The 12,534-nt window shown below is 43.4% G+C and overlaps 1 protein-coding gene across 1 annotated transcript in view; it reads left to right on the forward strand.

Annotated features, from left to right (window-relative positions):
• LOC110503581 (leucine-rich repeat and fibronectin type III domain-containing protein 1-like protein) overlaps nucleotides 1-12,534 on the forward strand; it is a 158,638-nt gene that overhangs the window by 83,750 nt on the left and 62,354 nt on the right. The window contains exon 2 of the mRNA XM_021581986.2: nucleotides 7,712-7,935. Within this exon, the coding sequence (XP_021437661.1) occupies nucleotides 7,808-7,935 (128 nt within the window). The 5' untranslated portion in view covers nucleotides 7,712-7,807. The remainder of the gene's footprint in view (nucleotides 1-7,711; nucleotides 7,936-12,534) is intronic.

Genomic DNA, 12,534 nt, shown 5'->3' on the forward strand with positions numbered 1-12,534 from the left:
TAGTTGAAGTGTACCTATGATGATAATTGCAGGCCTCTCATCTTTTTAAGTGGGTAAACTTGCACAATTGGTGGCTGACTAAATACTTTTTTGCCCCACTGTTAATATATTCATTTCATTGCCTTTTCAGCTAGGGTCAGATTAGGGCCAGATCACATTTGAGATCCATCCCCTCTTTGCACTGACTATGCAATGCAATATTATATCTGACTATGCACTATGCCCAATGCCACCCAGCAACTGAAACCAATATCTGAGCATGCTAACGTATGCATCCTCACCAGAGTGCATGCATAATGCAGAGTGCAGAGTGCATGCATAATGTTAGCCTGTTATTGAGAGTCACTTCACCTGCTCATGTCTGTTATTATAATACCGGTAAGTATTCTTCAAGTTTTGGAGACCACATAGACTTTCACCCATATACAAAATTCAATCTCTCGCAGGAGGGGGTCAATGAATTTGGAGAGCATGTTGAGGCTTGAATGACAAACAATCTCTAGTGATGAGCAATATAAGCGCACCGGCACGTTGCCTCCATTTCCCTGTGCTCATATGACCACTCATTACCATGCTGAGCCTTATCAACTGCTCCTTGTAAACACCTCTACACTGGCTGGAGTTTTAGGCATGTTGTTCAAATATTTACGTGGTTCAGAAACTTTTCTGTATATTTTGATATATGTTATGTTGAGCTTATGATTAGACCTAGCCTATTTACAGAAGAACATGCATTTTGTAAGCTGAATATGGCCAGTCTTCACCAATTACAAGTGCAACTGGATGTCTGTCATACTGGATAATAGCCATGCTGCATTGTACAGCACACATTCCACGACAGTGTCTTTATTAAATATCCCTTTTATAAGGAGTCAATGGAATCTAATGTGATGTGCCCACCAATCCAAGGATAGTGTGACTCATATACTGTAATCAAATGGCCCATTTAATATCCTGTAAAAGGCAACCGTCTGTCTGCATCGTGACCCAGTAGACGATATTTACGTGCATGTATTATTTCGTTAGTTGATTGAATTTCTAATAAATATGTGTGTGCTTGACATTTTGCCATGCCCAATGATTTCTGTACAATCTGCCCTCCTTTCCAATATGTACCAATCTGATGATAGACAGCCTTGTTAAGAACGGTAAATTGTTTACTGTTTCCCCTCCCACCCATTTCCCCTTCACCGAGACAAGATAATGGCGCCAGGCTACATCATTCTCAAGTAGACAGAACATGCACCTTGGCAAAAGTAGCTAGCACTCGGAGGAAGTTGTGCAATACAATCTGTTCCACTGACTAGCCAGTCCTGATGTAGCTGCACTTGGCAAAATGACTGCCAGAGATTCAGGGGAGGATAACAACTTAACAAGGGATTGAGGTTTCAAATCCCTTTCTTCCCTCTGCCTCCATAGTATGAAGTCAGTTCTTCCATGTACTTAAATGCACCATCTCTCTCCCAGACAAGGGAATGTGGTGCATTATTAGGACGGCAATTAACTAAAGACTGTATGACAGTAATTCAATTAAGTGCTCTTAGATGGTACTCTTTGGCAGCGGTGTAAATCTCTCAGTATCTGAGATGAATACGGCATGTCAGGGCAGACGGGAGAAATCAATTAATGCCCACGGGGGAGTAGGTAAAGTCTTGAACCCAGGCCGACTTCCTGTCAAAAAGATAGGGTATAATTTGATGAGGTTTTCTGCGTCAGCTTTCTTATTGGATCTGACATCAATCACAGGGGGACACTGAGCTCCCTTTGAAGAGGGGAAGAAGGAGATAGAAATTGATACGAGGGCTTTGACAGTGACACACGTTATTTTAGGCTTCTTCGGAATCAGTTCTCAAATAAGGGGTTTCTGGCTGCACACTACTCTCAGTGACGCAGGTCGATTCAATGATTTATTAAATAGTAAACACCACTACAAGAAACTGATGGTATTTATTGGAAAAACTAGCTGAATGACATGATACCTATGGCCCCCGAACTGTGAATGACACAGTCTCTTCAGTCATGAAGTATTATATTTAAATGTATATATTTCTAGAGATGTGACGATTCACCGATACACATCGGTCCCCGGTTCAAACGTTTAAGATGCGAGTGCATCGGTCCACGTATCGTTCATGTATTGTATAGGAGCCCATGATACATGTATCAAATCGTCTTGAAAGGGAAAAGTGAACATGACTCCTATTTGGACATGCATTAGCATGACTTTGAAGATGTGCACAGAAACACATTTATGACTGTGTGTCACCCACTCCCAGATGAACATTTAAAACGGTATTTTCGGGTTATCTGAAAAGTAGGAAAATCAGCAGAATACACGATGATGCGATTTTTGGCCTGTGACCAAATAAAGTTTGTCTTCAAAACTGATTGGTGGAGATTACTACTGTCTGAAGTGTGGTGGAGTCTGTCTTTGGTGGCTGCTTGTGCTTGTTACTGTTGTAAGCCTACCTGTACAGGGAGTGTGATTGTGTGATAAACCTTCCACCTTCTTTCTCACCCACTTCCCAGACACAGCAGGAGGGGGGGAAGCACGCCTCACACCCATCTTCACCCCACCTCTTAAAATAGCAGCTACCACGTCTTTGTTTGACAAGGCTGATCTCAACCCAGTTATCCCGAGATACCCTGGCATGAGATGGAACAGGCGTCACGCTGCTTTCTTGCTCTCCTCTTTTCTACCTCTCCTATTTCCTCTTCTTTTTCTACATTCCTCTGGAAGCACTGCACTACATTTTCTGACATGTCTTCCTACACTCTTAGAAAAAAAAGATGCCATCTAGAACCTCAAATATTTCTTCGGCTGTCCCCATAGGAGATGCCTTTGATTAACACTTTTTTGGTTCCAGGTAGAACCCTTTTTGGGTTCCATGAAGAGCCCTTTCTTCATGGAACCCAAAAGGGTTCAACCTGAAACCAAAAATGGTTATATTGGGACAGCCGAAGAACACTTTTGGAACCCTTTTTTCTCAGTGTATGAGTGCAAGGTCACCTGCCTCCAGCCCACTTTACTGAGGCAGTTGTTGCTCGACTGGGCGACGCCATTGTGAGTGCAGCACTAATTTAATTATATCTCTGCTGTTGACATAAATTGATTGGAGAATGAGACTCAAGGTCTGTCGCTTGTCTTATGCATTGAGGTTCATTGGCCCTGCCTTCCACCTGCAATTCAATGCCCATTGGAGGCTCTTAATGGCTTTAATTCTATTTGATATGTAGCGAGGGCATATGTTTCTGGCAGTAATCAAGTACATGTTTTATGTGGTGCTGTGGGGTTAAACTGTGTAGCATTGATCATCCTCTTCACTGTGTATTTCATCTCTCAGCCATCCACCCATATCACAGACAGACAGACAGACACACACAAACACGCACACTCTGTATTCACTCCACGGAGATGCAAGGTTGAGTTGAGGCAGCAATTTGAAAGTGTAAAGAAATCTGAGCATACTTGCTGTTCCTCTCACGTCTGGATTGGAATTGAGAAATGATAGAATTGCTAAACTCTAGTTCCCCTAGTTTACTCTCCAAAGTTTTCCTCAGAATACTGTAGCTTAGGGTCCTTTCAGAATAAAGCTTTGAAAAAAATATGATTTCTTTCCAAATCATGATTGAATTAAACCTCTTGACATAGGCAAATAAAATGACTTGGCAAAGTCACGATTAAAGAGGCTAGCAGGTGAAGCCAACAATGAATGTAAACTTAAGCAGGATTTGTTCACGGTAAGTCAAGGCTGGGCCTGCCATACAAAACCAGACATACCTTGTCTTTAACATTTGCCATTGGCAAACATCATGTTAACCTGTATGTGTTTTTCTATGCCAATTAAATGTATGTGGACAACCCTTCAAATTAGTGGATTCGGCTATTTCAGCCACACCCATTGCTGACAGGTCAAGTACACAGCCATGCAATCTCCATAGACAAACATTGGCAGTAGAATTGCCTTACTGAAGAGCTCAGTGACTTAGAGTGGAGGCTATTATAGCAGCAAAGGGGGGGGGGGGGGGCAACTCCATATTAATGCCCATGATTTTGTAATGAGCAGATGTCCACATACTTTTGGCCATGTGGTGTATGTTTTTTTTACATAACCGCTAGTGTGATTGATTGATTGACATTTCATTTAATGTAATGTAATGTTGCCTTGACTTTACCTAACCACCTTTGCTCACATTTCAACTAAATGGGAGGCTGGCCCATTGACGCTGCCCTCTGCAACTCCAATTCATCACACAGGTTATTCCATAGGAAGAAAGTACAGGTAGTACCTCCATAGGAAGAAAGTACAGGCCGTTCTGCCTCTGCACTCCAGAGCAGGGTGATTTGGATTGAAGCTGGGTGTTTTTTATAGCCCATCACTCATATGCCAGGTATCTCTCTGTCTCACCCTCTCTCTATATATATATATCTCTGTTTCTCCCCCAGAGTGAAACAATTCATGCTCACTCCTGGCTCTGTGGTCAGGGTGGCTCATCATCTTTATAATATAGAGAAAATTGCTCTTTGGACAGTGGGGCCTACAGCGAATGGGAGCCATTTTCTCCTCCCAAAATCGTGAAATAGCAATTAGATTTCTCCATCGTTGTCACTCCCAACCTAAATCTATCTGATTGTGCTTTTTGGGCGAGGGCGGATGTGTGCAGTGGATTTGAGGTACAAAGCATGCTGGGAAAACTCTAAGTAAGTGCTTTCCCCCCTTTCTCATTCTCTTTCTTTCTTGCTTGCTCTGTTTTCTCTCTCTCTCTCTTTATCACACATACACATTCTCTCTCCTTGTTTTCTCCTGAGGTTAGCTATTTGGGGGGGGGGGGTTATGGGGTTGGCTTGACTGAATTCAAAGACTGACAGGGTCGCAAGCTGAGAAAGTGCTTAAGTGAAGCTCTCTCTCTCTCTCTCTCTTTCTCCCTTGAACTCAAATGGGCTGAGCATCTTGAGGATTGTCAATTGTTCATCCAAGACTAATAACGTTTGGATTGCCTTGAAGTCAGCATATGTTGTTTTATCCCTCATGGAGAGGAGGGGGTGGGGGGGGGGGGGGGGGGGGGGGGGGACTGGCTCTTCTTAGACTGTTTGGTTTAGATCCACTCTCCGACACTCTTGTTTACCTCACTGTGTTTACCTAGTGGTTGGAATGCACTGGTCGGACTGGCTAATGTGTGTAGAGTGACTATTGCTTACCTAGGCTGTTAAGGAGAGCCAAATGAAAGCATTACCATGTGGCTGCAGTGTTGCAGTGAGCAAATCGATCTGCATTCACATCGACCCTTTTCTTTCTGCACTATGACTCAGCCCCTGGAAGCCTTAAAACCAGAAAACACCTTCACAATGGAGTGGCTGTCCAAGCACTGTCCATAACATAGTCACTCATTGCTTTAGCACGGCACTCAAGCTTTTTTAGTAGCAGCCTACTAGGCCCAATGTACATCTAGTACCTGTAATTCAATATCTTCAGAAGAACCATGTGTCATACTGACAGTGAAAGGAGACACGGGCATGTCGAAGTGTTGCAGCTTGTGACAAATCCCTTCGTTGAAGAAATGACAGGTGCATCTTCCACAACAACAACAAAAACAAACAAAAAACAATGCAGTAACAACATGACAACCTGTCTCCTTTGCTGACTGGAGTGACTACACACTGCATATTGGTTGGTTAGGGAGGAACGTTTGCAGGTTGCAGCCATTTCTGGATCTTTTGCCTTCCTCTACCCTCACACCTGGGGAACAGAGAGAAGGTTGGCTTCTGGCCTGCTCCTGCCGGGACTTCTGGTCATCAGATGACCATAACCACTGACACCCATCTGCTGCAAACGATTGGGTTGTGGCGAGTTCAGAGACAATTAGAGCCACGGAGGTCCATTTTAGAAGACAGTTCAGTTGACTCCATCCTAACGCCTTAGATGCGGAGAGGTCTGACACCGTGTGTGACCGCTGACCACTGACCACCACCGGAGACATCAGTATGAGCAAGACCTGATGGACTGATAAATGTTGCTCTCTAGCTGCCTCGGACACGTCTCAGATGAGGAACACAGCAACGGGTCCACATTGGGGTGACCAACCGTTAAAGGAAACCCCAGGTGATGAATCTTGTGCAAATAGAGGGATGGTTGATTCCAAGCTCTCTTCTAATTTTGTTTGATTTCCACGTTTGAGCCGACCTTGAAACCCCTTGCCCTAGATGTCAGATGTGAACGATTTTAAAAAGGAAGAGGGGGAGACTGTCCTACTGATAAGCCTGAGCAACCATTCTACTAAGATGTGCGTTTGACCTTTCCAGCTATTAGCAATATCAGAGGGTTGTAAAGCACCAGAGTGCTAGGCTCGAATTCCGACTGCTGTACTGCGAGATAGGAGAGCTGTGCAGGGTTGATGTTGATAGTGCGAGGGAGCGATTACATGAACTGTAGAAGAAGAAGAAAAACTGTGACACTGTCTCCTGCTTGCCAGACTGGCTGCTCTGGCTGTCAGATGGAGCTGATTTGAGATGGTGCAGGGGAGGCTGTTATTAGAGTGGAAAGATTTCATTTGATGTTGTCTTTATGACACGGCCAAGATGCCAAACCTCAGGGTATGTCAGTGAGTGCGTGAGTGCGTGAGTGAGTGACTATGCACACGTGAGTCCATGTCTACGTGTGTGTGCCTCGTCATGTTTCGATTTTATCCTCTAGTATCATGTCTAACGCTGTCTCTGATTTAAAGGGGATAACATAACTCACTAGTGTGACTAATTTACAACTCAGTAGATGCCTGTAGGGATGCATGTATTGCTAAACGAATACATATCCAGTCGATAGAGCAGAAAATCCTTCAATATGCATTAATGAATAGGTTTAATCAGGTGTTGCTTTGTTTGTTTATTTAACAGCAATATTAGCATGTTAATTTGTCTGATTAGACAAGCACTACAAATGTTTTAGTTTCCCACTGAGAGAAATGCATTCAAGGTGCAAAGGCTGCAATGCTGTAGTGATCAGTTCAGTTGTCCAATTCAGGTCCCATGCAGTGTAACTCAGTGTGCATTATTGTCTACTCTGTAGGGTTCGCATGACAGATATAAAACATGCTAATAGATACAGGGATGACTGAGCCTTCCTGAGGTCTGTTTGAAATGTATATTCAAGCCCTGAAGGGCCACAAGAAAAAATGATGACGCAACGATGAGCTGCCAGAGATTTCAACTGAGCGCTTGATCTCACCGGCTTTCTCAATGCAACCATTACCCAAATCCCCTGTAGCAGTCCAAATTCCCCCCCCCCCCCAAAAAAAAAATCCCATATAATCTGTGTGAGAACATGACCTTATTACAAAGCTCTATCCACAACTTTCATGTCATTGTCTCTTGTGAATATGCACAGTCAGCTTCCACAGTCAAATCATGTAAATCTTTTGGGATTTTTCATTTAAATTCAACATAAATTGTTTATCATTTATCGCCCACACTGCTCAAGGCCACCGCGTATTGATGAATGAGAAGCAATTTCTGAAACGTCTCCTATACTCAGCTCCGGTGGAAAATTTGTTATTTTTCAACTTCTTGTTTTTCTGTCTGTTCTCTAAGACGTAATCAGTTTTCTGTCGTGGTCGAGCTAATTAACTTTATATGTAAATGTATCTGTAAAAGTGACAGTTGGTGTGTGTTTTTCTTTTCCTCATCTGTGTTTTTTTTTTCTCTCCCTGTCAATCACAGGCAGATTGGCAGGTGGCCCGAGCTGAGCCAATGACAGGCGGAGAGGAGTCTTAACGTCGGGCAGGCTTGAGTCCAGCCAAAGTAAAAGCTGTCAACATGAGTCCAGCCAAAGCTGTCAACATAGAACAGAGTGGAGGCTACCCACATACACATACACGGATGAGAGCCCAGGCCGCCGGCTTGTGGACGACGCCAAGTGGCGGCTTCCCCTCCACGTCTATAAGGTACGCTGAATAGCATGGCCTCGGTGGGTTTTTTATTTTCTTTTTACCCTCAAGGACAGAACATGACGTGGCTGTGTTCCGATACCTTCCCTAGAATTCTATCTACTTAGAGTTCATGGCCAAAGCATTTCTTCATACTAAGTGGTAGGCTAGTATGCTAGTGCGGATATTGGAGCATAGCTGACTTCTATACAGTCTGCGGGAGACTTTGACCCTGTGTCACACAGCAGCTGCAGACTAACTTACTGTAGGAAATGTTGATGAAATAATGACTTGCTCTACCCTGATATCCCCTAGTTGAATGTGTAAACATGATAAACGACTTGCAATTAACTGCTTGTTCCATGATGTGTATGCAATTAAGACTCCAAGGTAGTTGATGCTTTAATGCACATTCTGGATGCAGGTTCTCATATTTCACTGTACACACTGCCAGGTAAACACACTCATTAGCTGGATGATGTCATGTGATTCGAGGAGCACACCATTGACAAGTGGGTGCTTATATGGTTAATACAGGCACCAGAACTAAAACTCCTCATTAGAGTAAAGGGGCCACATCTTTGGTAGTAATAGTGGCTTAATTCCTCTTAAATAGTGATTAAATGTCACTGGAGTATACCGTATGGTCTAGTGCATGAGTACTCAACTCTGACCCTACGAGGTCTGGACCCTGCTGGTTTTCTTTTCTACCGGATAATTAATTGCACATACCTGGTGTCCCGGGTCTAAATCAGTCCCTGATTGGAGAGGAACAATGACAAAAAAAACGGAACTGGCAGAATAACTGGCTTCGAGGTACAGAGTTGAGTTTGAGGGGTCTAGGGAATAAGACTGATAGAGAACCCCCCCCCCCCCCCCCATATTCCAGTCTCCCTGGACATGCCAAGGGCAACGTCACTTTAGCTGCTGCCAAGCAGGGTAGGGGAGTGCCGGGCCGGGTAAAGTGATGGTTGGGACAGGAAGGTTGTACATGAGGAGGCTACATGGCTTATTCCCTCGAAGGGAGAGTGCCTGGCCTATTCTTAGAGAGGCTCCTTTGACCCACTTCACATTGATTAGAGTCATGTTAGATGGCAGAGATAGAGAGACAGCTTAGAATGTGAACATAAAGTCCCCAGTCATAGAAAGAGACACTGTACTTGAACCCTTTCCAGGGAGATTTTTTGCCACTTTTCCCCAAGTGTTAGGGTGTAGGGTAAACAATCTGGAGAGCAAGGACCGAGCACTGGAAGTCAACATGCATTAGTGCAGTGGAACTGACAACAGCATTCTTTCAATGGTTTGCCATTCATTTGGCACACCACAGGTGACACTGTATAAATATGAAAACCAATTAAATGCAATTCATATTTTGTAAATCAGTCCTTGAGGTTTCTCCATTAAGCTACACCATTACTAAAAAGGGTTTGAAACGGGTTCTTCTGCTGTCCCCATAGGAGAATCCTTTTTGGTTCCAGGTTAAACCCTTTTGGTTCCAGGTAGAATCCTTTTGGATTCTATGTAGAACCCTCTGTGTTAATGGTTCTACCTGGAACCAAAAACTGTTCTTCAAAGGGTTCGAAATAGATTTTTTTTTCCTAAGAGTGTAATCTTATTCGCCACCACTTCTTACAGTATAATGTGTTCTGAATATGCCCTAAAGATAGATGTGAACCAGCAAACTTGTTGTGACTGTCACTGCAGTATTTAGTTATTTTGTGTGTGTGTGTATACTGCAGTGTGTGTGTGTGTGTGTGTGTGTGTGTGTGTGCGCGTACTGCAGTGTGCGTACTGCAGTGTGCGTACTGCAGTGTGTGTGTGTATACACTGCAGCATTTAGTGATATTTTTTTTTGGTGTGTGTGTGTGTGTGTACTGCAGTGTGCGTACTGCAGTGTGTGTGTGTGTATACACTGCAGCATTTAGTGATTTTGTGTGTGTGTGTGGGGACAAAGATGATACTTTTTGGAGAAATGTCCTCTGGTCTAATGAAACAAAAATAGAACTGTTTGGCCATAATGACCATCGTTATGTTTGGAGGAAAAAGGGGGAGGCTTGCAAGCCGAAGAACACCATCCCAACAATGAAGCATGGGGGTGGCAGCATCATGTTGTGGGGGTGCTTTGCTGCAGGAGGGACTGGTGCACTTCACAAAATAGATGGCATCATGAGGACGGAAAATTATGTGGATATATTGAAGCAACATCTCAAGACATCTGTCAGGAAGTTAATTAAAGCTTGGTCGCAAATGGGCCTTCCATATGGACAATGACCCCAAGCATACTTCCAAAGTTGGACAACAAAGTTAAGGTATTGGAGTGGCCATTACAAAGCCTTGACCTCAATCCTGTAGATTTTTTTGGGCAGAACTGAAAAGGCGTGTGCGAGCAAGGAGGCCTACAAACCTGACTCAGTTACACCAGCTCTGTCAGGAGGAATGAGCCAAAATTCAACCAACTTATTGTGGGAAGCTTGTGGAAGGCCAAGTTAAACAATTTAAAGGCAATGTTACCAAATACTAATTGTGTGTATATAAATGTATGACCCAATGGGAATGTGATGAAAGAAATAAAAGCTTAAATAAATAATTCTCTCTACTCTCTATTCTCTCTACTCTCTCTATTCTGACATTTCACATTCTTAAAATAAAGTGGTGATCCTAACTGACCTAAGACAGGGAATTTTTACTCTGATTAAATGTCAGGAATTGTGAAAAACTGAGTTTAAATGTATTTGGCTGAGGTGTATGTAAACTTCCGACTTCAACTGTATATGCACAGACTTTTACCAAGGCCTTTTACATGAATTTCAATGGAGAAATCGAAAATACAATCTCTGGATTCTATTTGATTAATGCATTCATTCTCAAATGGGCGCTGCATCCTAAATGTTAGGGGCTCAGAGAAATCTAAAAAGGGTTAATAGCCGTGAAATGTGGGAGCAGCAGGGTGGAATGATCATATTAAGGAGTTACTTTGTCTAAGGGCAAAGTAAGTAGCTAGTAATTGCTGACTCCACTGTGATAAAACAAAGAGGCAGAAAAACAACAAGTGCATGGACATTGTTTAATCTATACACTTATAGGCAAATCCAGGCTAGATGAAAGAACATAGAAAGTAGTATTTGTATGTGTTTCTGAATAATATGACCATCTATATTCAATATCTGGCTCTTCCCCTGAAGCGATGATGACACCGGGCAGTTGGTAGCCTAGTGGTTAAGAGCCTTGGGACAGTAACTGAAATGTTGCTGGTTCAAATCCCTTAGCTGACTTGGTGAAAAATCTGTCAGTGTGCCCTTGAACAAGGTGCTTAACACCAATTGCTCCTGTAAATTGCTCTGGATAAGAGTGTCTGCTTAAATGTAAATGGATACAAAGGCTTGGCCCTTGGTTGACCGGGCAGCTGGATGATAAGGACATGGTGTGGTGTGAGGGCATGGTGGCAGACCAAGGGTAACACTGGGCAGGCAGGTCGGAAGGGCACCCCAGAGGTACCAGCTGCAGCCAACCAGCCAGCAGAGCTCTCTAAGGGACGCCCTACACAGTGGCCCTACGGTAATTAAGTGTTAGACATTCAGAGATAATCCCTGACAAATATGTCCGGCTGGAATCATAATGAAGCCCAATGCACATCTCTTTTCTCCTCCACAGCCACAGCAGCTGCTGTATATGGAAATGGGTTGGTTGGGATGGTTTTAAATCCACCTAATTTTCAATGAATTATCGCCTTCCTTGATTTTCTATTCATTTATGCATAAAAGAGAAACTAGGTGTAGATGGAAGAGTCAGAATTATTTATAAAACAGTAGATGAATTGTAATTTGTGACTGACAATCTGACAAGGCCTCTGAAGATGGGCACCAACCAACCGCTGACCAAACACCTAGACCGGAGGCACTCAAAAATCAATCTTGGTTGTCCTTGCGTTGTTGTTCAGTTATTCTAACCACATTGTTTGGTAAGCTAATATAAATCTGCTTGTGCCAGGGGGCTCTATTCCAAGAGCCTTCATTTCACTGAAATGGATCGTTCAAATTTCATCTTTGAGCTGACAGCTGCTCCACGACGCCCACACACCACTGGAGCAGTACTGTTTTGGTTTCACTGCACATCCACACTACTTTATTGGACATTATAAACGGGGTAGTTCAAGCCCTGAATGCTGATTGGCTGACAGCCCTGGTATATCAGACCATATATCACCGGTATGACAAAACATTTGTTTTTACTGCTCTAATTACGTTGGTAACCAGTTTATAATAGCAATAAGGCACCTCATGGGTTTGTGGTATACAGTATGGCCAATATACCATGGCAAAGGGCTGTGTCCAGGCACTCCACAATGTGTCGTGGCTAAGAACAGCCCATAGCTGTGGTATATTGGCCATATACCACACCCCCTTGTGCCTTATTGCTTAAATGTTTTTCTCCTCCGTCTTAGATAATGGACCCACTCTATTGACTCATATACATGCCTGTGTCATGTCCGGGGCCCCATCAGCGCTCATTGCAGTCTAGGGAGGGTTAAAGGGAACAGTACAGGAAGTAAAAGTGACCGCTATTAGAGAGAACACAAGAAGCGGAGTGGGACCAGTAGCCATTAGCCGATTTCCTGCA

The sequence above is a fragment of the Oncorhynchus mykiss genome, chromosome 24 (assembly GCF_013265735.2).
Source record: "Oncorhynchus mykiss isolate Arlee chromosome 24, USDA_OmykA_1.1, whole genome shotgun sequence".
Lineage (NCBI taxonomy): Eukaryota > Metazoa > Chordata > Actinopteri > Salmoniformes > Salmonidae > Oncorhynchus > Oncorhynchus mykiss.